General features: G+C 35.5%; 1 protein-coding gene across 1 annotated transcript in view; it reads right to left on the bottom strand.

The window, feature by feature from the left end:
• The window catches only part of LOC136829528 (plasma membrane calcium-transporting ATPase 3-like), a 201,269-nt gene that overhangs the window by 116,800 nt on the left and 56,969 nt on the right, over positions 1-27,500 (bottom strand). Inside the window, exon 2 of the mRNA XM_067088356.1 lies at positions 10,982-12,001. Coding sequence (XP_066944457.1) covers positions 10,982-11,165 — 184 coding nt within the window. The 5' untranslated portion in view covers positions 11,166-12,001. The remainder of the gene's footprint in view (positions 1-10,981; positions 12,002-27,500) is intronic.

Here is a 27,500-nt window from a genome sequence, read left to right as displayed (position 1 = left end):
TAGACACTAATATCTATCGCTTTCGGTTATTTACATGTCACCCCCTCCCAACCCCACCCCCTTTGGTGCCAGTGATGTGTTAACCCCCATACTAATCTTTTCCAGATAGTAAGTCATATGTATACCGAAATGAGGTATGATGAACCCGTAGAGTTTATTTAGTTACTAAATCAATGGGCAGAACCAGCCTGGTTTTAAGGGAGCCCTTCCCACCCCAACCTCCTCTGGTGCCCTCTGGTGTTAGTGATGTCTTACCCCCACAGTATTCTTTTCTAGATAGTAAGTCACATGTATACCAAGTTTGGTTGAAATTGCTCAAAATGTTTCAGTTATGCTGGAACATACACATATACAGACATTCTGTTCTGTGCAAGCTTGCTCAGCAAGTTAGTGGTAATAATAATAATAATAATAATAATAATAATAATAATAATAATAATAATAATAATAATAATGAACATCCTCAAGGAACCAATAAGAATTATGTGGGAAAATTATTGTATTAACAATGATGATTCTAATTATAAATTTATATTTCCTATGACTTCGAGTCTGTATCTATGTCTACTTTTGATATCTTATATTTATACTTCATGCACAGGTATCAGAGACTTTGACTACTAAAGTAATCGCAGGTCAATTGGTTAGGTAATGAAGATTTATATTTCATGCACAGGTATCAGAGTCTTTGACTACTAAAGTAATCGCAGGTCAATTGGTTAGGTAATGAAGAAATCAAAAGATGAGAGAAAGTTGAGGAGTTTAAATAGAAAATTGTTAATCAAATGTCCACTAAACAGCCATAAAGAAGTAACGATAAATGGGAATGGGTAGCGACGATAAGCACATAGAGAAAAGTAAAGATTTTTGCCCTTTCAAGGAAACTGATAAAAAAAAAGGTGCAATCGTCCTAATTGGTACATTTTAAGAAAATTGCAAGGATTTTCTTTATTTATGTGTGTGATTATTTCCTTTTATTTAATTCTAACCTTATCCCTTGTTATTTTCTTCTTTCCTTTTTCTCTTTTAGCTTACAGGTATTCCATTTTGTGGAGGCCTCCTTCACAAGTTGCTGCTCTCCATGGCTTGTTCAGTATTTTAATCAATTTAAATAATAACAATAACGTGAATTTGATGCTACCAACTCAGCCATCTAAGATTCTACAAAAGGACAACAGACACATGCAACTAGCCTCTTAAAAGTACAAGATTTTGGCCCTTTTAAGGATAAAAAATTTATCAACGGGATGGGACCTATGATTCAGTTCCCTCGGGGAGGTCAGAAAAAGGGAAAAGGGCTTTAGATGAAAATTCCTCAAGGAGGCCAGGAAAATCGAAGAGGACTTTTGATTCTAAAAAAAACTTAATAAGATCAACAAAAATAAAAGCAGGACCTTTAATTCTAATCCCTCTGGAAATTCAAGAAAAGAAAGGAGGACCTTTGATATAAATACTTTAAGAAGGCTTTCTGATTCATTTCCCCAAGGTAGGTCAGAAAAAGGGCCTTTGATTCAAACCCTTCAAGGAGGTCAATACTGTGAAAATTGAAACACCTGTGATAACAGTTTGAGGAACTTTTTTCAGTGGAAAAACATCTGTGGCATCTGAATAATACCACACGCAGTATGAAAACTTGACTGGGACTCAGATACATGTTCATAAGGTGTACACATATGTAAATCTATGTAAAAATTGTAAGTATGGATTTATAAACATTAATAAAGGGACATAGAGAATAATAGATAACACAGATTTTAGTCATAACCTTAGGCAGGGGATGATTTCGATTCTTAGTGCAGATCCTGAATTTGACAGGAATTTGCACAGCAGAGGTGTCCTTCTTGAGGGCTGAATGGTTTTGGTCACTTTCACTCTGTTTCGTACTCCGAAGGCATAGGTTCGAATCCAAGTTAGGGTACGACGACTGATCATGAATAGGCCCCTTTGAGTGTAGGCTGTTTCCTTGGTAAAGTGAATCCGATATTAACGGCTCGTTTGTGGCTCAATATTTGAAAGTATAAAAAAATGTCGTGAAGAACTTATGATTATACGTATATATATGATGGCTCGGATCAAGATCTAGGCTCGGATTGCGTCACTGCAAAATTCCCGGCAGCCCGTCAACCTAGCGGGCTGAAAAAACCCGAGAGGTTCAGTAGGAGGGAGGGATAGGTACAGCCCTCAGGCTCCGATGTTAAACAGTGGGCTTAGCGACGCACTGGCCACGTGTCATATCATAGGCATTTGAACCTGTTCACCACTGGCTGTCGGCCTAAGAAACAGGAGATCAGCGCCTGCCCCATGAGCCTACAGTCACACAGTTTAAATACTAGCAAAAAGGAAAACAGTAAACCCGTTTTACTCTCTCAAAAATTAAAATCATTAATTGGAAGATACCCAAGAGATATTCATACTCGCTCATTTAACATTTATCATTACTTCCATCGCTACCTAGGTGTACCCCAGTTTCCAATTCTCTCTCTCTCTCTCTCTCTCTCTCTCTCTCTCTCTCTCTCTCTCTCTCTCTCTCTCTCTCTCTCTCTCGCAGCTTGTCTTTAATGATGAGTTTGACAGCCCATGCCCAGTTTCTTAACCAAATGATTTGATGCTGTACCTTAGCCCAGTTGGATCGACTGGTGTAGTGCCGGGGAATTGAATCATAAACCCATCAAATGCAAGTCCAGCGCACTACTGTTGAACCTAGGCACCCATTCAAAACTGGGTCGGCTGGCGGTCAGCATACCGGAGAAACTAACCAGACATTCACACATACACATGCAAATACACACACACACACACACACACACACACACACACACATATATATATATATATATATATATATATATATATATATATATATATATATATATATATATATATATATATATGTGTGTTGTTTATATATATAGTTTTTATATATATATATATATATATATATATATATATATATATATATATATATATATATATATATATATATATGGCAACAATTAAGCCTTTGCTGCTCTGGAGGAGCCTAGAAGTTTGTCTCGACAGATCCTATCTGACCATAAAACTTCACGATGTTAATGAATAAGGATTGTCTACTGGCTTACAATTTCCTTATTTTTCTCGCTAGGGCGTTCTGCTATCTCGCCGCTTGCTTTACAGGTTAAAGGCTCTTTCGGCTCTTTCCATATAAACATGAGAGCACTTTCAGAAATGATAATAATCTGCGTCTTTCGTTTTAATTTCTGTTTCAGAATGAAAGAACTGTAAATCTTAGCAATCTAGAGACTTGCATACTGATCAGAGGTACAGAAATTAATTTTTCAGCAAAATTCCAAAATTGTGTATCAGGTGGTACGTCATCTTAATATTTACATATTTCTTCAACTTGAGTAAGTATTCAGTTGATATAAAGTAAGCGGAAGTTCTATGAATATTTACAAATTATACATCAGTATACATATACATAGAACCTTTCTCAGCAAACATTCAGGTCATGCACTAGTGATGAGTTTGAGATTTTTGAAATACAATGCATATTACTTAGTTGCAAACTACTGTCCTTGATAAAATATAAATAGTTATGGGAGGAAAATCCATAATAATGTGCAATGTCTAGAAAATTATATATTTAGTGAGCTTTCGCTAGCCACCGCTAGCTTTATCAAACTAAAACACTGCACTGACGTCTTAGATAAATAGTTATGAACGTTATATAATATTTCCTCGCAATCTTTTATTATATATCCGGAATTCTTTGCAGGTTCAGTGTGTTTGCTCACAAACGGAGAAGTGGAAGTGGGATTTCAAGGAAGATGAAACCTTTGGCTAACCATATTTCAAGAAGCACTAGACTTAAAATGAAGAAATCTGCCATCTAAACCATTAACACAGAATTGTACAAGTCTAAGCAGCACAGTGATAAGCCAGTTCGTGACGAGAATCAACAGCTTTAGCGAACTGACGGCGGTCACGTTCTCCATGCTGCAGTTTATTCAAGTGTTCCATCAAGAGGTAATTTTTTCATTTCTTACAACTACTGGTGTATCAAAACCTCGCAGTTTAATGTATTCCTCATTGCAATGAGCATAAAATCACTCTTCTCAGCTTGTAGGACGTCTTGCTTCAGCTGAGGGCAGTGAAGCAAAAGAGACCTTAGGAATAGTGATTCTGGTAAGAATCTTCAGACAGGACCCTTTCGTTAGATCTTGTCTAGTTAAATATGCCGGTATCTTACATTTATAGAAAAAAAAACGACGTGTAAAATCAATAAAAATAAGCATGAAATTGTGATATCTGGACTCCCACGCGCGGGAAAAACCCTCATGTTGATTTACGTTCTTATGCAAACAATTTAACCGGAAGCATTATGTCCTCATACGGTCACTCGGTCGTGTTCCCGAAAAGTAAACAGACCCACACCTTCAAAGGACATTTAAAATGTTGCGTTAGCGTTACTCCAACAAATGACCTTCTCTGGTCTGGATCGACGCCCGCGTCTGCAGGTAATGGTGTTGCCTTTCTCTCTCTCTCTCTCTCTCTCTCTCTCTCTCTCTCTCTCTCTTCTTTTTCTACTGCCAAACGCTAAATCCGATTGGCAACGCGGTTCATTAATGACATTTGTCATGGTAATTAACGACTTCATTATTACCTGTCTTAATGAATGAGGGCCACCGGTGTGACTCACGTTAATTGACAATTCTAGCGTAATGCTTCGTTTATGAAGAGGTTCGTGGTTAAAAGAGAAAGATGGATAGATAGCTACACAAGTCAATAACAAACACTAATCCATCTGATTATTATCTAGGCTTTAATATTTGCATTAAAGAGTGCCTAGTAATCAAGGTCCTCCCACAATATAAAATTTATTTTTTCCGTCTAATATATACATTTACATTTTGATTTCTGGATTTCTGGTTTCTCTTGCACCAGGCACTGGTTGATTTCTATAAATACACCACCAGCGTTCAGAAGTTGAATTCTTGATCACTCTCTTAAATGTCTTCCGGGGCAGCGGCGAGTTTCTAAATTGATTCATTGATTGTGATCTTCAACTAACCTTCTTCGTTTCCCCAAAAATAGCATAAATCGCTTTCCTTCCCCTCCGCTTAAAATGAACCTACTCACCTTCCCCTCTTGGCTAAATGGCACCTTATACTTCCTCAATCTTAATTTATTCATGCAAAGATTCTTTCTTTATATTTATTGATTTACTCATATTAATATTCTGTAATCTACCTGTAATCACTAAGTGAATTTATATTGATTTTTCCATTTTCATAACAGGTAAAGACCTCAAATTATAGACTCCGTTTTCAAATTGTATTATAAGCCAGGAGGAAGTGGGATGATAGATTTCTTTTTTTTTTTTGCAAAATTTAACTGGGTGGATAATCCAATTCCATTTTCTTAGCCAAGACCTGAAATTAAAACAGGTGACAAACATATTATAGGGGTTAGGAAAAACAGAGGAAGGAGAGAATTCCAAAGCCTGGCAGCAGACGGAAGAAGTAGTAACTGAGCAGTGTAACTGAAAGGTTACTAATTTCTCCAGTGTTTAATGTTGGAGTAAATGAGGCAAATTCTCGGATCAACAAGCGAATCTTTGGACTGAAAACCAAACAGACGAGCTCAGTCCTAAGCCTGAGCATTTTTGGGGGCAGAGCCGATAAATGTGAGGGTTAACAGAATACGCTTCAAAATGGTAAAGAAACGTGAGTGTCAACGCTCCAAGGATGACGCTCAAATATTTAAAAGATGAAGCCGTATAGAGATGAATTGGCTGGGGATACAAAATTGATGGTGGAGATCGGATTATTTGAAGGACGTTTTTGTACAGAAAATCTACCAGAAGAATGCATGAGGAGGACTAACTATGGCACAGTAATAAGCATGAGCGTAATCTTAATGATGTGTTCAGTCACGATCATACTCGGTTACTCATGATCAGCGTGTCATAATTGTAAACAGACTCATAATAAGATCATAGATATAATCGTCATCATTGCTACAGCCGTTATCGTCATAGCCATAGCCCAGCCAGTTCTAACCATTGTCACATTCATGACATTAACTTCAATCATAGTCATGATAATAATTCCGAGACAGTCTCAGCCGCTCAGAGGGTCCACCATAGAACCACTCACAGCCCCCGGGGAACATCGAGAGCCTGGAAGAGGAGGAGAAGGAGCACTTTTCCATCGTCACACCAACATACCTGGCAGGTATGCCGGCACGACAACCTTCAGCCAACTTATTGATTGCTAATACTTGTGCAATTAACCTCTACAGCAAGCTTTAAAGATGCCCTCCGAGGAAGGACAGAAGGAAGAAGGGCTTCTATGGAGGGACCCTTTGGCCTCATTTTGGCCTATTATCGTACTCGATAGGCATTTTTTTTTTATGTTTCGTTATTAGATATGAAAATATATATATATATATATATATATATATATATATATATATATATATATATATATATATATATATATATATATATATATACTGTATATATATATATATATGTGTGTGTGTGTATACATACATACATACACACACATATATATATATATATTTAAACATGTATATATATAAACATATATATATAAATATATTTAAATATATATATATATATAAATATATATATATATATATATATATATATATATATATATATATATATATATATGCATATATATTTATAAATATATATTTGTGTGTGTATGTGTGTGTGTGCATATGAAGGTTGCCCATTTAAATAAAACACCGAAAATCGTTATTTTACGCGTAATATCTCAGTACTTTTCATTTACCAATGCTTGCAAAGGGTTAAGTTTACTACCCGAAATGTAAGGTTCTGCTTCCTTCTGCTTTACTTATTTGGGCAAATTTGTCTTCATTGTACGCTTTTATTACAGTTTTTAATGCTATGTATGATATCTTGTCACTGATACACCTAAGATTTTTTATACTTTTGAATATATTGAACAATACTTCATCACTTTTGTAAAAAAAAAAAAAAGATATTCCGTGTCACTAGTAAAATACAGCATCAGAAATCGACATAAGTTGTTTGTGAACTTTTCAAATATTTTATGAGACATCAATTTTTATGGTATGAGGTAGAAAAGAATGACATACCCTGTCTAAAAGCGCAATTGTGCTTTTAGTCAATATTTTTAACAACAAATTGCTTGTGCAACATGCAGTAATATTAATAATGCCTTGGGCAGTATTTAAACGAGAATCTAAATCAATATGTAATCAGCAATTCCTTCATATATATCCAATAGAAAGAAATATTAAAAAGTTCAGTTCACAAGAGTTGATGAAGATGTGATATTGTTATATCGATTGCTGTCATCGTGGATAGCATGGACGTCACTGTGGGACATCCAGATAGAGCAGCGATATCACCGTTGTGATAAAAAAGTGATGTCTCTGTTACTCCTCAAAGCTAAGTTAGTATAGCCAGTTCATGAATTATACAATATGCTTTTTCATACGTGTGCAACATAAATACTAGTGTACCTGTATGCACAAGTACAGACAGATATACACAAGTAAAATCACATTCATGCAGTTTGCCTCGTTGTTTTTGAACGCGTAAAATAATGACAATACTTGGAGAGTTGTGCAAAACATCAATGGAGGTAAACGAAAACTGTGTAATTAGTCCAATTGTTTCCTGTGAATGCCCTTCAGAACGATGTATGATATTCCAGTTGCCATTAAAACTCCCTGATAATAGCAAAGGAATGTTCTGGAAAACATCTATGTTTAGCATTCGCTATTAGCACGGTGGAGAAGCAATCAAAGCTCAGTAGTTTATCTTGGTGTTAGCATGCTCTCAGAACCAAAATACCATACTTGGTTATGTAAATCCAAACCAAGTTATCTTTTATGACTTATCAGTTCTGAGCCTATGAATAGTATTATAGTGCAATCAACACAAAATGCTAAATACCCTAGTCACTTCATAAGTCCATGTGTACAGCCAAGCAAAGTAACCTAAACCTAAAACCTGCTCCAAAATCGGAGTCTATAGTCGAGCATAAAAAGCACAGTTACGTGAAATTACAAGTACAAAATCCCAAATGTACAGCCAAATATGAAAAAAACTGTACAATACAATACAAAGACAGCCATGTACAGATTTTTCAGAGTACAGCCACGCACCATATCCAGGGCATATATCCAAACAAAACCTAAGTGTAGACAAGTACATAATAACCAGAAAAAATGCGCCGAAGTTTCTTCAGCGCAATCGAGTTTTCTGTACGGCGTATAATCAAAGCCACGGAAAATAGGTCTATCTTTCAGTGGTTTCGATATAATGCTGTATGAGCCGCGGCCCATGAAACTCTAAGCAAGGCTCGGTGGTGGCCTATCCTATATCGTTGCTAGAAGCACAATTATGGCTAACTTTAACCTTAAATAAAAACTGCTAAGGCTAGAGGGCTGCGATTTGGTATGTTTGATGATTGGAGGTTGGATGATCAACTTACCAATTTGCAGCCTTCTAGCCTCAGTAGTTTTTAAGATCTGAGGGCGGACAGAAAAAGTGCCGACAGAATAAAGTGCGGACGCACAAACAAAGCTGCACAATAGTTTTCTTTTACAGAAAACTTAAAAGTCATTGCAGTACGTTTCCTGAAGAGAAGCGTGGTATTGAAATACTTCTGTGTGAAAGATTTGGACAATAAATTTCCCCTGTTTTTATTGCAAAGCAAACCAATCTGACATGTTTTTCTCTATTTTAAGTCACAATATATTGTCTATAAAATCATGTGAATAGCTCATGCAACAAGAAAATAAGTCACTAGCGTTCTGTTGCTGGTTTCCATACAGCAAGGAAGACTTATGCTCTGCGGGCTGTACCGATCATGAAATCAATACAAAATTGAATCTCATAAAACTTTCACACCGAAAGAAACTAGATTCGTTGCGATGTAAACTCAAGTTCTATTTCATGGAACAAATTATATCTATAGAAAGAAAGAAGAAGAAGAAGACGATATATGTTCCAAAATTCTTTACGAAGTTGGAGGAGGGAAAGAAAGTCATCCTCAGACCATCGACAAGTAACCTGAGCTGATATTTAACACATACGTAATTGTTTTAAATTCGTACTAAATGAGTATGGCGTGATACCTACGTTTTCAACCAGTTAAGTGACATTTTAATAAATTAATTATGCAGCCATTATCGTCATTGCTAGTACACGCTATATAATTCTTGTGTATAACTGGAGAGCAACTCTCTCACACAATACAAATTCTTTCCAGTTGATAGTACCAAGGTCTAGATTTTGGATAGTACTCTTCTTCTAAGCATAATTTTGATATAAATTTAGTTCTTTTTACCATGTATACGTGGCTGTCCTGTATCTATGACTGAGAATTTTGTTAGTTCAGTGATTAAAGTTACGTCTTTATTAAAATACAAATAAGCAATTTTGCATCTAGAACTTATGAATATTATTTTCGCATGGAAATTTTATATAATTCCTTTGTCAATCACAACTGGAAAGAAACTATTTACGAGTATATCCGGTCTTGATGGATCCAAGACTTGTAGATAGAGAGGTGCAATTCCCGTGTTTCATCTGTACTAATTTTTCTCAGCGTTCCCAAACATCCTGACCTTAATACTTACCCTTCTCTTGTATTGTGCTATAAACGTCTTTGTACTTCCTTATGGCAGTGAAATGAAACAATTGAACTTTACCTCAATATAACATTACTCTCATTCGGCGAACTTTACTTTTTCGACAGTCCTGCAATACATGTGAATGAAATCTGTTTTCCCTCATTTGAATGAATGGCTTCATCGAACATGACTGTTTATCGTGCGTGCACAAATTGATTGCCTTAGTAGAATCGAATGGTTGCTATTGTCAATCTTCCAAACCAACGGCCATCACACTGAGGCCTTATCCATACCATTTAAAAATACCATTAACCAGCACTCTGTCTAATTATTACGGTTAAAAGGTCAGTATGTTAGAGCAGAGTGAATACGTTCCAGTCCAGTCTTCCTTCTTATTGTTTTGCTTTGATATTTCCCACTGACATTTTCTTGTCAAATTATGCCATTGCTCAATGAACAACTCTTTCCATTATCCAGTGCATCCTATTTTGGCCTTTACTTGGTAGATCCGTTTCATTTTCTGTCGTTACTTATTCCAGTAAGGAATCTCTCTCTCTCTCTCTCTCTCTCTCTCTCTCTCTCTCTCTCTCTCTCTCTCTCTCTCTCTCTCTATGATAACGGCTCATAGATTTGTTGAACAACGTTACAATCTCACATATAAAGCCGATGAGAACAGAAGTCTAAACAACATGAAGAATAAATTCACAAAGTACAAAATTCGTGCAAAATGTAACAAATTTACAAGGAACACCAAAATATCTCAGCTACAAACATATCGGATATAAAAATGGAATTAAACCACTCACACAGTCTCTTGCTCAAAAATTCTAAATTTAGAAATATATGAGATAAGTGACTCTCTCTCTCTCTCTCTCTCTCTCTCTCTCTCTCTCTCTCTCTCTCTCTCTCTTCATCTATCTTACCTTCCGTGGGACGAATTTTGAGGCTCTTGAAACTTCAAATTTGAAAATATTTGACAAGTGGTTACAGACTCTCTCTCTCTCTCTCTCTCTCTCTCTCTCTCTCTCTCTGTGTGTCTTACCTTCCTTGGGATGAATTTTGAGCCTCTTGCTACTTCCAGTTTGAAAATGTCTGGAAAGTAATTAAAGATTTCTCTCTCTCTCTCTCTCTCTCTCTCTCTCTCTCTCTCTCTCTCTCTCTCTCTCTCTCTCTCTGTAAGACAACGGACTACTTCATACAAAAATTCCTTCTCTCTTTCACTCTCTCAGCCTTACTTCCAGTAAGATGAAAGAAGAATCCTCCCAAGGTAAAACTTAAAACTTCTAAATAAGACAAGATTATGACAAAGAAACGCAGGCCTCTCACTCCCTCAACTTACCTTCCGTAGGATGAGTCCGGAGCCTCTTGCATAGTTCCTCTACACTCTCGAAGTCTTCCTTGAGTCTCTTCAGGCCGTCGGCGCCCCTGGCTTCCATCAGGGTGCGGAGGCCCTTCAGGGTCACGCCGAACTCGCGGCCGGTTACATCCAAGCCTTCCGTCATGTCTATACTTCGACGGTACATAACGAGTCACCCATTACGTTTTGTTTGTTCTCAGTGTCAGTCATTACAGTTAAATAGAAAATACACTCATCACATTTTTCTTCTTCCCTTCCCGACATCAAGAATTCAGGTAAGAAGTGAGGTCAACATGCACATTGTTTATGTACCTCTCAATGTCAGTAATTACACATAATTAAAAGGATTCAGAGCCTTGTCATAAGGGCCTCTGGGAACAAAGGGGAAACCATATTTAGGAAAGTGAAAAATTTTCCTTTTCAGTCCATTCTAACGAATTCTGAAAGTCGTTCAAAGTCTCAAGTGTTCAGTAACTTAAGCAAGCCAGTATTTGATTTTGGTCTTTCTTTTCTTTTTTAAGGTACAATTCTGAATGTGTTTATTGAGGGTTGCTATTTTGAGTTTTCCATATTAAGGTGCAATTTTGAAAGCATTTTATTATACAGTGCAATTCTGAATAAAGTTCTCAAGTGAAATAACGATTCAAGGGGGCGTCTTGATTACAGAGGACTTCAGATGTTATCTTCGAAGATCACTTTATCAAAACAAGTTCCTTCAACATTTTAAACTCTCGCCATCATTCGGTATTTCTCAGCAAACAGCTTCTCAACCTCACTTCATTAAAAAACTTCAGCACAAAAAACTTCTATGCACTTATTTCCTAACCATTAAGAAGAGTTCGTTATTTTTAGATTTTTGCTAAAACACCGTTTTTCGGATGCAGAAGGGCGCAATGTATGGGCGGATAGGAAGGATGTGTGGGACAGTAAGCGTAGGCGGCGTTCGTTAGACGGAAGGAGTAGGGACGGAAATCTCTCCAAGAGCCGTCAGGTCTCCATCACCTGAAAAAAAAAGTATATAATAATATATTTATAGATATTCATAAAATGACAAATTTTCAGTGCACAAACTTTCATAATAAGTTGAAAACCGAATTTTCATAATGAATCAGCATTGTAATTTCATAATTAATAAGAAGAAAAAATATCGCTTCATAAATCATTTACAAAATATTATGAAGCATATATGACAATTTTCTGAAGAAAAAATGCCAGTCTCGTTGATAAAAAAAAAGTATTGCAGTCCTATTTTTCTAAATACACTATCTCAAGGTTTTATTTTTTACAAACTGACTTGCGAACATCAGTTCAAGTATTTTCTAATAAATTTTACAAGTTGGTAGTCTCCATGACATTCTCCTAGAGAGAGAGAGAGAGAGAGAGAGAGAGAGAGAGAGAGAGAGAGAGAGAGAGAGAGAGAGAGAGAGAGAGAGAAATAAAACAAAAACTCCTAACCTAATTCCTTGGGAAACTAATTTATATATATATATATATATATATATATATATATATATATATATATATATATATATATATATATATATATATATAAAATATGAGTGTGTGTGTGCCTACGTACGCTTTTGAACACAAGCATTATATATATATATATATATATATATATATATATATATATATATATATATATATATATATATATATATATATATATATATATATATATATATATAAATATAATGTTATATAATATATTATCTATTATCTATTATCATAAGGCCATTTTCGAGGCGAGAAAAGACAACAAATATAAGCATTTTTAACTTCTGATCAGGACAATTTTTGCTTCCATTTGAGAGGGCAAGAGCTCTTCTGACACAAAGTGTTTTTTTTTATGTCATATATCTTTTTTTGTTTCTAATTTATTGACATGGCCTACTGCCTTACAGTCTTAAATCAATGGCATGATAAAATATTCAGACCCTTAGGGTAAAACTATGAGTGTAAAATTGATATCGAGAAGCTTTTGTTGAAGGTTTGAACATAACAGCTGTGGCGAAGAAGCTAGGTTAAGGCGTTGGACATAAAGTCAGATCGTAAGACAATTAAGCCATGAAAATGAACTTGACACTAAAAAAAAAAAAAAAAAAAAAAAAACACGAAAAGCGCAGGAGCAGATGAATTCTTACCATCACAAGTGAAAGCAAAAGGTGTCCTGATCAGAAGGAAATATGAATTTAGAAAGTAAATTTTTTCAGGCTACTTTCAATGGCTCTGTTGAAGGCGGGGCGATGGGGTTTGATGGAAAAAGCTTCTAAAAACAGGAAAGAATATTCATTTGGAAACTGTGCTAGATCTTGCAGTCTTTGTAATGAAATTTTGTATTTACATTGAAAGCTTTCCTTTATGGTGTCACCAATTCCATAGCTAAGTTCTCTGAGAGAAATAATGAGTACATGCATACGGGATGTACATCCAACGTATTTTCCAAGAATACAGTTTGGACAATTAAATTCATAAATTATGCAGGACCACATTAACTCAGGTAATGTGTCCTTAAAAAAAAACTATCGGTAATCAGGGTGTTTTTAAAAATAATAATATAAAAGTGATATGAAGGTATAGATCATTTAGGCCTGAGATCAACTATCTAAAGCAAGGGTGGCTAATCTTTTGCATCCCATGCACCAATTTTTTTTTTTAATTCAGATCCCCACGAAAACTTGTACCCACTTTCAGTCCTTTAAATTATAGTAATATGAACGTACTTGCAGTTATATATATATATATATATATATATATATATATATATATATATATATATATATATATATATATATATATATAAATATATATATATATATATATATATATATATATATATATATATATATATAAATATATATATATATATATATATATATATATACATATATACATACATAAATATATATATATGCATACATATATATATATATATATATATATATATATATATATATATATGTATATATATATATATATATATATATATATATATATATATATATATATATATATATATATAAAAAACACACACACACACACACACACACACACACATATATATATATATATATATATATATATATATATATATATATATATATATATATATATATATATATATATATATATATATATATATATATATATATATATATATATATATATATATATGTGTGTGTGTGCATGATAAATATGTAGCAGTTTAGATAAAAGGTTTCCTATAAATAAAAGATGAACTTTACTTACTTTAGCGGCACTTGATTTGCTTTCATAATTAGTTACTAAAGCAGCAAGCATGGGCATATTTAGCAGTTATACATAAAATATGAGATATTTGTATGACAACATGGACACTATAAGCAGTTTTAAATGAAACTATTTAAAATCGCTTTGATTTCACCAAGCTTGTGAGTTTTAAAGCTGAATTAGTCACTGAGAGCAACAAACATGGGCATATTAAGGCGGAACGCATACAACTATTTAATAATTTTATGGGAATGTAGACACATTCAGCAGTTTGAAATATAATGGGATTCATATAGGCAAGATAAACATCACTAACTTTAAGGAAACTTTTGATTTTGCTTTGCTTTCATCAGATCTGTGATAGTTGCAATAAAATCAGTAACTGAAACCAACAAACAGTTCCTCAAATTTGAATCAGTTAATTGCGACCTCAGTTTGTTTTTTATTATTTTCTTGGATGCTTGCTCGCATCTGTATGTTGTTCCAAAACGAAAGATATAACTATGAGCAAATTTTCTCAGTTCTGGAAAATGGCCATGGGGTGATGACCCCCAATAATGAATTATCTCTGAAGCACCTGAAAGTGAAGGAAGTAGCTCTTCGTTGGGAGAGTCGGTAGAGCTGTGGACTAGCACTCGCTAGGCCCGAGTTCGAGTCTCCGGCCTGCTGATGAAAAGTTAGAGGAATTTATTTCTGGTGATAGATATTCATTTCTCGCTATAATGTGGTTCGGATTCCACAATAAGCTGTAGGTCCCGTTGCTAAGTAACCAGTTGATTCTTAGCCACGTAAAATAAGTCTAATCCTCTAATACTTCGGGCCAGCCCCAGGAGAGCTGTTAATCAGCTCATTGGTCTGGTAAAATTAAGGTATATTTAAGTGAGGAAAGTTCAGCAAATTTTAATTTCAGCAGTGAATTTGTTTTCAGTTCAGTATGCTCCGTTAGTAAGCTTCTGGGCATCTCCAGAATTTTTTTTTTTCAATAAGTGAAATGTAAATATGTAGTCTTCCTCTTCAGCAATATTACTAAAATGACTGTCGAAGGCATCCTCCAGCAATCTGATTTTTTCAATTTATTCTGTAAAGTTGCTACTTTCTCACCATATCCGCTCTGTTCTTTTAGATGTTGAAATTGGCTCAAACCCTCATTTTCTGAGATATAATGATAGCATCTACTAGAATGGGGAATAGTTCGCTCTTGCCCTGAAGTTGCACATTTAGGTAACTGAGACGGCTGGTAACATTAACTAAAAATTTTTTTGTTCCTGTGTAGTTTCTTGAGTATTTCGGAGTTAGTTTTCTTAAAAAAAGACAATCAGGTAGGAACTCTACATTTAGAATAAGCTCCCTGTGCAATGCGAGCTATAGTAAACGTAGCTTTGATTTTGAAAATATATTTCTTCTGCAGCTAAACACCTTATAACGCGGATATTATGTGAGTGTTTTTACACGTACTGATGAATAATCTGATAAACCTTAACCGAAACAATGTTCCCAAAATACTTTCCCGAGAAATCAGATAAGCACGGCAATCATAATTACCAAATATGAGTGCACCGTACATTGAAAGATTAAAGTAAATCACAAAGGGCGTTAATATTTTTCTCGCGTACTTACTTGGAAAGAAAAAACCTTCCAAGGTATCAAAAAAAGTGGATGTTCCGCCTCTGACTTCAGTCTCAGGGGTGTTATTGGTAAAAGGAAAAAAAGCCAACATGCCAACGTATGAGACCTAATTAAAGTTGGAGCAGTCACTGCCAATCCTGCGTGCGAACAGTATACCAGACTTCGAGGAGATTTACCAAATGATTGCCAACGTTATTCTCAGTTATACTATTCTTTTTCTACGTTGCACTTCTCCTCATCAATTGGGCACATCACATCAACTGACATGTAGCCACTAACTTATTTAAGCTCGTAATCCCGTGAAAGGCAAGGCATGAATTATGAAGTTTGGAAGCATTTTAGTGTGCAAGAATGTCAGGCTCCAACCACGGGGGCGTTTGGCACGCAAGTTCACCGATAGGGGTCGATTTCAATATTTATAGACATTGAGCGAATGTAATTCATACTTATGCTATCAGAGAGAGAGAGAGAGAGAGAGAGAGAGAGAGAGAGAGAGAGAGAGAGAGAGAGAGAGAGTCTGCGTATATAAGCAAACACGCTACTCGTGTGATATTAAGGAGAGTATTCTATTTATTACTTTACTTAATCATATGTGATTTTCTGCTAGCAAAACCAAGCACCGAGAAGAATGCAAAATTAACTTTTTTGTTGCCATTCAATAATGCGCAGTTAAATGTTTGCATTTGTGCTCAATTAGCACGCACGCGACAATTCCATTTCGCTTGAATCCGTGGACGAGTCGGTGTTTTGTGTGGTTGTGTGTGTGTTTTCGTGAATGAGTGAGTGTGAGAATGAAACTCGATGTTTATACATATATATGTATATATATATTTATATATACAAAATATACATATATAGATACATACACAATATACATAGACTTATATACATGTAACTGAGCGAGTATGAGAATGAAACTCATGTTTATTTATACACACACACACACACACACACACACACACACATATATATATATATATATATATATATATATATATATATATATATATATATATATATACGTATATATATACAGTATTTATACATACAATATATATATGCTGTATACATGTACATATACAATATAAATAGACTTATATACATGTAACTGTGGCATCCCGAGCGCCCTCTTAACGCCTCGAATTTTTCACGCTTTTTGAACACGCTTATCACTACAACGCCTATGGTCTAAATGAAGAACCTAACGAAGAAATTCTTACGTCCGTTGTAAAACTCGAACCCGCCTTCAGTACATCAGAACGATCACACGTTACACACCTAACCACAAAAGTGAGTAGCGTGACCTCGTTCTGATATACCGAACGCGAATTCGAATCCTAATCTTAGGTTCCGTAGTGACAAGCGTATCCGAAAAGTGTGAAGAAAGCAAGACGTTAAGAGGGCACTGTTGTTATAACAAATACGCACGTATCTGGTAAAACGTGACCAGTAGATTACACACACACATATATATGTGTGTGCATGTATATATATACTTATATACATACATGCACACACACATATCTTTATATATATATATATATATATATATATATATATATATATTTATACAGTATATAGAGAGAGTGAGAAAGAGATAGAGCGCGCGAAAAACTATTAAAGATGTGGGATTAAATACTTTTATGCTGAACTCTAACATCATTAACACGCAATGAATCGAAATAACAAATATCGATAATTAAGTTTCAAGACAACAATGGGATATAGCGATATGGTAATTTCTCAAAAACAGGCCGTTTCCCTTACAGCGGACTGCGCTTGAAAAATACAAAGACATCATAGCAAATAAATAACCAGTCAGGAATCTCCAGCCATTACAAAATGTTCAGTTACCAATATAATACTCTACGGAAAAACAATCTCAGTTTCATTTACTGCCCTCTCTCTCTCTCTCTCTCTCTCTCTCTCTCTCTCTCTCTCTCTCTCTCTCTCTCTCTCTCTCTCTCTTTAAGACCAACTTAGACGCATGCTCTAGATCCTTCCCTTCCTCTAGAACATCTGGTACCACCTGTCTCCCTCTCCTTAGAACAGTTACCTAGAGCTAACGCTCTATTGTTCTCTATTCGAGCACTTGCGCGAACGGATGGATTTCCTTTAACTTGTGAGACCAGGTGAACATTCGGAGTAACCTTGACTTCGATATCTCATGCCCGTTGCAATGATTTTCTCGTCCCACTCAGGGCGTGAAGCTAAAACCCCTTTTGAAAGCCGTTCGGAGCATGAATAATGAACATTGAATATGAGTCACTGATAGAACACCGTGAACAAAAGGATAAAAAAAATAAAAAATAGACGGAATACGAAATGCGGAACAGAATGGAAAATTTATTTGAAAATTATATTTTCTTAACGAAACGTAGGCACATATTTCGTAAAACGTATCTGATTTAAATGAAATTAGCAATAAAAAGTGTTACAATAAATCATTTCTGACACAGAACGCAGGCCCTTAAATTTCTCCAGGTAAACATGAATGTGTTGCTGTAACTATGTACACATGCACATTAACGGTCGACAGATTTCAAGAGATGACAACTCTCTTCTTTTTTTTAGACAATTTACCTAGGGATGCAACGTATTATTTGTGGCAACTAAACAAATAATTATCTAAATATAAAAGCATGCATGCTTATACTTGTATGTATGTATGTATGTATGTATGTATGTATGTATGTATGTATGTATGTATGTATGTATGTATTTACATAAATATATAAGCATACATACTTATACTTATATGTATGTATGTATGTATGTATGTATGTATGTATGTATGTATGTATGTATGTATGTATGTATGTATGTATGTATGCATTTACATAAAGTAGAGAGAGAGGGAGAGAGAATTATGCTTTCATTGTTGTTCAAACTCTAGAGGTACTTGTAATAAAACGATCTTCGGATTTAACGAAAGCTCTCGAAGTGCCTTGCTTCTGCTTCGTGAGTCCACAGAGTAAGATGGCGAACTATGTCCTTTGCTTCAAAAGATTTCCAATATTCAATTTGCGAAGAATAAAAAAAATAATACCTACTAGACATATTTCTTGATGAAAATGCTATTCGGGTCTAATCACGTTTGGAGCAGCTGACCTCTTTTAAAACTATGCCTATCTGCAGACTTTCCTTTTAGAATTAAATATACACACACACACACTCACACGCACACACACACATACACACACAAACACAAACGCATGCTTTCGAATCGCATATACACGCAGAAAGCTGTTTTCTGTAAATAAAGTTTAGCATACAACATACAACAAAAAATATACATAGTAAGCCAGCAGGGCTTACTATTGAACCCAGCTATATATAATATAAGACTGTACCTCGCTTCTTGTAGTTAATATGCAACAGAAACACTTACATAAGCCTACAGAGCCACGACAAATTCACATAAGCCAAAACCCTAAATCTATTATACACCAAATGTGCGTAATTATTGTAAGCCTACAGTAATACGAAGAATTACGTGAAGCTCTCTAAGTGTTGAACGCCAAGACTGTATACAGTCAGGGTGCAGGACCATAAGGAAACAACTTGAGTCATGAGCGCAATATTCACGAGAATGTTGCAGAACAACTACGTGAAAATCTACAGAAATATATTTAGATCACTAGGCATTCAAAAAGCCAATATTCAATACAAGCAAAAACTTAGAGCTCTGAGCGTAACAATCAAAAGTACATAAAAGGCCTACAGGAGTTAAAGACCTTTAGCCCGCTATGCAATATGCAGCGAAAAATAGAGATCTACATTTTCCTGGGCTACATTGTTTAACACAGAACGACACTAAAACTTCACCGCGGTGTTACACTGTTTTACTTTCCTCGCAGTGGAGACATGCGAAGCACTTGCCTTCAACACTGCAACTGTCTCGTACTAGTTTAGACATGCACTATCGGTCTAGGGCACGGTCTCTAGGCCAACCCTTCGCTTCCCAACCCAATCCAGATCAAGTCGGTTCCTGCTGTCGTAAAGAATAATTCCACTGTTAATGGTCACCGAAGTTAACAGTTTGCGGAGAAGATAACTTACGACTGGTGTACTTAGAATGCTTTTACCTTTCGACTACTCGCGAAAATTATGGGCCATAACGTGATCATAAATAAATATATTTGACTTATTCTTTAATTTCATTTTACATACCAGTTTCTTCTTTCTATCATTTCTGTTTGCTTATTTTTTATATAAATGCTCCTGCTCTTTTCCTCCGTGGGTCTTATTTAGTACTTAATCGCAGATTTTGTTTAAAATGACATTTCCGTTTATTGACTTCTCAGATTGTCTCATCTTAATTTGAAAAGAACTATTTCAGAACTGACAACACCTGATCACATGCGATAGGAAAGCTCATATTTCTCATTCTTTACTGTTCAAATAAATGATTTCTTCATACATAAGATAAAAAGAAGAAAAAAAAAGCTTCAAGAATTTTCTTCATACAAAAAAAAGTTCATATACCAGAGGCTCGTTGGTACTTGAAAATACCAAGAAATTTTGTTGAGTTCGTAGGCGTTGAGTTTCTGGTTGGCCGTGGGAGGTGGGCGCTACCTGGGGGAGGCGGGGGAGGATGTGTAGAGGTGGTCCTATTGAACCCGATGAGCGATAATAATGTTAGACTAATATTTCTCAAGGTCAGACTGTTATACACCCAATAACAAGGCATTGATTCGATTGTCACAGTTCTCTTACCGTCTGCTTGAATCATACGGCTTTTGTGATATGAACTTTTCAAGAAAGTATTGAAGTAAAACTCCAAAAAATCAAGGAAGTATCGGCTTTAAAGCTAAAAACCTTTATCATTAGATCGCGTCTAAGATTAATGATATGCATTGTGGTATTGTGTAAAACTGAAAATAATCATTACGAGACGTCGTCTGAAGCTAATAATATCCATTGCAAGATCGGGACAAAATCTAAAAGTATTCACAGTAAAATCACGACTGAAACTAATATTTATTGCACGGCCATTTCTAAAATTAAAAATGCTTGGAGCGGGACTGTATCTGAAACTAATAAAATTCATTCTAATATTGATTCTTTAATTAAAATGCTTCAGTGTAAGGTCGTGTCTTGCAAAAAAAAAAAAAAAAAAATTACAGAAGGCTCTTAAACGAAACGAAAAACTTCCATAGCAAGACAGAGTCAAAACAAAAAAAGTTTATGGTAAGATAGAGTACAAACGAAAAATAATCAAAGTAAGAATGTATCATCAAGATTATAAATGTTCAAGCAAGATGATGTCGAATTAAATAAAAAAGAGAAAAAATCGAAATATTTGTAGCACGGTTCCTTAAATTATGAAAAGTATTCAAAATCATCCTTTTCAAAACTATAGTCGTGGAGAGCGAAACGTAATGATATGAAGTGTGAACGGGCATATTTGAAAGAGGAGATATTTAACAAACCACATAAAAGTTATTGTTGTACATAAGTATATATTTCATGTACTTTGTGTTTATAGAAATTATCCAAATAGCAACGACATTCAGTCTGTCATTTTTTCTCTGTCGCACAATATCCAGTTTCACTCATTTTTTCTTATTATTTATGCCCATAACCTTGAACTTCGTGTGTCCACACACGAGCATAGACATACAAACATACAAACACACAAACAAGCATTACATATTTCAAACATAGATCTAACACATTGATCTATCTTTCTCTGTCCCAATAACCCAATAACCTGCCTGTAGTCTAGACCCCCAAAACGCTGCATATTATCCCTTCCCCACTGACTTGGGTAAAATCCGTTACAAGAGACTTGAGGCATAACGGTGTCACACGGACGCGTTTTCTAACAACTTTTAGCATCTTGCAGCCAAAATTTAGACCAAATAGCCAATAACTGATCGATTTATAACCACGAGCTAAAGGTACAATCACCCTAGACTGGTGACAGAAATGACGTTATCCAAGTTCTTGCTTGTGCGTCATCATTGTGGGGATCATGCGCACCTTCGATCGAGCACAATTTTGAAAAGTGATATTTGTGATCTAGGTACAAAGTTTGGCGGTAAAATACTGAAGGATGACGGAAAACGCCCTCGTGCATGACTGCCTTTACCGTGCCAATTCTTTGTATGGAGCGGAATGAGGGTTGCTGTAGCTCTTCTTGGGGATAAAGTGGGTGGGGGCGGGATGGGGTTAAACAGAGTGAGCGACTGGTTCCATAAAAATAAAGACTCTTTTGTTACAATTAAGTTGAAAGTTGATAGGCCTTACAACGTACAGTCCTTATCTATCCCAACCCAGATGGAAACAAGATAATTAAGAAAAGGGGCTAAGGAAGGGAGGAAGGAAACCAACCCCTATGTCCTGGCACAGCCCAAGCCCGATGGCAGCAAGACAGTTAATGGAGGAGGCATACCAGCCTCTTACAGGGAGACAGTAGTGGTGATATGCGATGATGTCTTGTAGGAGAAGACAGAAGATTGCAGGGATGGAGAAATAATATCCCGAGTCATAGGTTGCTGTATTCCGTAGAGCAAACAGGTATATACAGAGAGGCTCTGCAAGGCGTGCAATTCGTGCAAAGAGGAGCGGGAAGATATATTCATGCGCATGTGCGGAGTGCATACATGGTGGCTGGTGCGCATGCGCATGCAACGGACAAAATTTATGAAATACATAGAATGCAAATATGCACAGTAATATATACAGTAATCCACAAGTAGAGCAAAGCAGAAGCAGGGAGCACATTCGGAGCTATTGAACCATCATTCCCAGGATGACTTCGTTCTACCAAGCAACTGTGCAAAACAGTGACCTTATGGGTGTTATATGACCGCCATGGGAACGAGAAAATTAATAGGCAGATACAATTAACTTGTGCCAAACAAGTGTTTCCGTATTGCACATTTACGCTCGGTCGCTCATAAAACAATGTGGGACATTCGTGTGCTTTATTCATATTGACAAACAGAATAACTGGTATGCGCCCTTACCCAACAGCTATATATAAGAAATTGCGTAAACACTGACCACATACGAGCAACAGACTGTTCAAAGTATCATTTCAGGCAAAAATTACTTGGTAATAATTACTCTATTGACATTTTAAATAATCTCAGCCTACAAAAACGGGCGATCCTTTAAAGTATCAATGGTACAGATGACAGCAAAGTTTGGGCTGGTACTGCAGCTGTTTCATTCTGAAGAATTAGGTAGCTTCTTTATTGTAATTCTTTCCTTGTTGAAAGTGAAGGCGAAATGTTGGGAAAATGTATAATAAACACGCAGATTCACTTGGCCACAACGCGTTGTCATTTATAATTCTTCTCTGTGGAATTAATGATGACTGTCATTGCTGTATATTATATGCGGCTTTTATGCAACTTTTACATTAAGAATCTCTCTCTCTCTCTCTCTCTCTCTCTCTCTCTCTCTCTCTCTCTCTCTCTCTCTCTCTCTCTCTCTCTCTCTCTCTCTCTTTCTAAGAACTGTCAATACATTTTGCTTACATATCAATCACCAGAGCCATGTCCAACTCTAGAAGGATATAATAGAGGCGGTATAGTTTATGGCAAGCTATACAACCAATCCCATGACCTGCTTTGGAAAAGATTGATTCCTTCTGCGTCAACTTCCCAGTTATCACGGTAGAATCAAGCAATGATTTGCTTTCAGCTAAGACTTGGGTGGTGAAAAGTATTAAATAAGAAGTAAGGAAAGAAAAATGTTCCCTTTTGCAAGGTGTATCTTGACACAAACACTACATATCAACGGTGGCTCATTGCAAGTAATTACTGTTTGACTGCGTAGACGACAGAGACGCAACAATGGTTTCGGTACCTGGGCTGTACAACGACAGCTCTAGAAAAGTTATGTTATTTCTTAGTGTGTAATTTTATAATTTCTAACGATTTTTAAAAACCACTAACATATTTATTTTGTTGATTTCATTATCTTTAATTTGATTACGGTTAGTCTAAGTCCGATGAGGTCTACCGTGACTTTGACCTCTGTGCTACAGTGAGTAGGTAATGACTGTTATCAAAAGTTTTCATAAAAGTTTAACATCATATTCGAGTCACTAATTGCCATAATCGTAAATCTTAAAGTTGCTGTCTTAGCTTTTTTTTAAAGAAACATATATATGAATTATTAATTATACTTATCATTACTAGCAAAACAAACATTACTGGCAATAGTAAAGAACAAAATCAATTGTACACAATTATACTCAACGACAATCACTGGGGTTCCCGTGACATTGGAACTGAAATGGTCCTCCGAACGGCCTTCGATTTAAATTTTAACCAATGGCGATTTATTTTCCGGCAAATCATCGGCGTTATTACCCTCTTATAGCTGACAAAGAAATGCATCTGTTCAATTTACAGTATCTGAAAAAAGAGTAGTCTCGAAGAATGAATTGTCATGTTGTTCGTACACTCTAACTTGGGAGTCAGGAATTATAGCTTATTTATGAGATAAGCACACAAGTAAAAGCAAGTGTAAATATTTGTGTATCATATATATATATATATATATATATATATATATATATATATATATATATATATATATATATATATATATATATGTGATACACAAATGTTGACACTTGCTTATACGTGTGTGCTTATCTCATAAATAAGCTTATAATTCCTGACTCCCAAGTTAGAGTGTAATGAACAACTTGAACAATTCAATCTTCGAGACTACTATTTTTCAGATAGTGTATAATATATGTATATATATATATATATATATATATATATATATATATATATATATATATATATATATATATATATATATATATATATATAGCCTATATACATGAATGTCTTTTTACTGTGATGTAACGTTGTTCAATTAAATCCAAAGGTGCCAAAAAAGCTACAATTATGTTACACCGGCGCGATTATCTTTTTACAAATCTGATGAAGAGGGGAAGAATCTACTTTTGTATAGAAAGACGTATATTAAAAAGGCTCAAGATGAAAAACGAGAAAAAAATCTATGAAAAATTGACAAAAGATCCCTTAAAAATAGTATTTCTTAAAAGTTTAATAAGTCACTTAAAACTCTACGAGGTAATAAACCAGATATCAGTCTCTTGGAATACATTAAAATAATCAGTTCTTCTCTCCCCGGTTTCATTGGTAAGCCAGAGGCATATAAGTACGGAGTCCCTCAAAAGTATACCTTAGTTTAACCACACCACTGAGCTGATTAACAGCTCTCCTAGGGCTGGCCCGAAGGATTAGACTTATTTTACGTGGCTAAGAACCAACTGGTTACCTAGCAACGGGACCTACAGCTTATAGTGGAATCCGAACCACATTATAGCGAGAAATGAATTTCTATCACCAGAAATAAATTACTCTAATTCTTCATTAGCCAGCCGGAGACTCGAACTCGGGCCTAGCGAGTGCTAGCCGACAACTCTACCGACTCTCTCAACGAGGAACTCGGAGTCCCTCAACGTCCTTTAGTATCCCGCAGGCCTTTATTCCTGTAAAAATTAACTAAGTCCTTGACAAAATTATCCCTCTGCTTAGAATCCCTCTCATTTCTACACGAAAAACACGCAAAGAAATTCATACATAAATCTATTTACTTAATATCCTTTCTAACAACGTCAAAACTTTTAGTCTAGAAATGGAAACATTAAATACTTAAGTCCCGATTGCGGATGTGTTGCCTATTCTGAGTAAAAAATTACAACCATCTGAAGAACATTTTCCTTTTACCAATGATAAAACTTTAAAATCAATTGGCCCATGGGCTACCAACAGTTTTTTCTTCCAATAGTAACTTTTGGCGAGCTTTTAAATGGAATATATAAGGACGTGAACTGGCTAAGATACGTGGGCAATGTCCTTATATTCTAGGACAATAGCTGCGGAGTGTTTGATGAATTTTCTGATAGACGCTACAGCTACTATTACATTAAAAAAACTGAAAGGAAAAAACGGCAAATTGCTCTTCCAAGCTCTATTAATCATAAGAAAACACACAAAATATACCTTCACTGTATGTAGGAATCCTACTCGCGCCGTTTCCTACATCTGCTTCCTAAGATACCAAAAGATTTCAGTAAAGATCATGGTTGGCAGCCGTCTGCTTCTCAGAGGGCTTAGGGTATGTTCGCATGGGTATCTGGAAAATGAATTTGATACAATTCGTCAACATCTGGCCCAATTACTCTACCGGCATATAGCCTATTATGGAGAAGGCTATCAATAAAGCGAACAAAATTCATCATAGAGGCGAACAAGTAACAAACTTTAACAACAAAATGAAGATCCCGATCCCTTACGTTGGAAACATCAGACAAGAAGCCTTACGCCTCAAATTTGACATTCGGATTAATTTTTCACAGGGCGAAAACTATGGGTAGTTAGCTTATTAACGTATATATAAATGAAAGGAAGCTGATGCCGATGCTTTTGAAATACAATATAAAATAACTGTAATGAAATCTATGTCAGGGAGACTGGCAGATCCACCTCGTGAAGATTAATAAGGCATGGTTCAGAGGGCTCCGGATATCGTTAAGTATTAGGGATGCTGTTCACATCGTAAACTGAAGTGAGGCTAACACCTCGTACAAAAGAAACATTTCGAAATCTGCCCTCGTCAGCTAAAATGGGATTTTGAAGCTATCAGGACACTGGATCAATCCGTAAGCAAGTGCTGCAGCAGATCCACCCAACAGACTCGACGCATATGGCAGCTAACGAAGACTTCGGAAACTACGGATTGGAACCCTTTCATCATAGGACAACCGCCATTTCCAGTCCCAGGAACTTAGTTTTCCACATCTGCATATTCGGTATAAATAATCTTGTCACCAGCCACCTGTCCACAGTCACCAGTAATCAGGATTGTTGTACATTCACTCGTAACATGAGTCTTGTCGTGTTGATAGTGTTGTAATGGGCCTTTTGAATTCACTACTTATGTATATATACGTACTTTTTATATATATATATATATATATATATATATATATATATATATATATGCATATATATACATATATATATGTGTGTGTATTATGCATGTATGTATGTACATCTACGTATATATAAATACACACACACACACACACACACACACACATATATATATATATATATATATATATATATATATATATATATATATATATATATATATATATATATATATATATATATATTTATATATATATATATATATATATATATATATATATATATAAATTTCTGACTCACGTCGGGATCGAACCCAGGTCTCTCAGGTGGAAAGCAAGGGCGTTATCCACTGGGCCATACAAGTCATTGCTGAGTCGGGAAGTTGGGGAAAACTCGCTGGTATGCAAGCAGTTAGCTTGCCCAGGTAATTCCTTGGGTGCAGTTGCTCTCAGGTTCCAACTTCTTTTAGACTTGTATGGCCCAGTGGGTAACGCCCTTGCTTTCCACCTGAGAGACCTGGGTTCGATCCCGACGTGAGTCAGAAATTTATTTCTGTTCCACACGTGATTGTGTGTTGATGATTTATATATATATATATATATATATATATATATATATATATATATATATATATATATACAGTATGTGTGTGTGTCTGTGGGTGTGACTCTATTCATATC

The sequence above is a fragment of the Macrobrachium rosenbergii genome, chromosome 44, assembly GCF_040412425.1.
Source record: "Macrobrachium rosenbergii isolate ZJJX-2024 chromosome 44, ASM4041242v1, whole genome shotgun sequence".
NCBI classification, from domain to species: domain Eukaryota; kingdom Metazoa; phylum Arthropoda; class Malacostraca; order Decapoda; family Palaemonidae; genus Macrobrachium; species Macrobrachium rosenbergii.
This window is presented reverse-complemented; position numbering and strand designations above follow the sequence as displayed.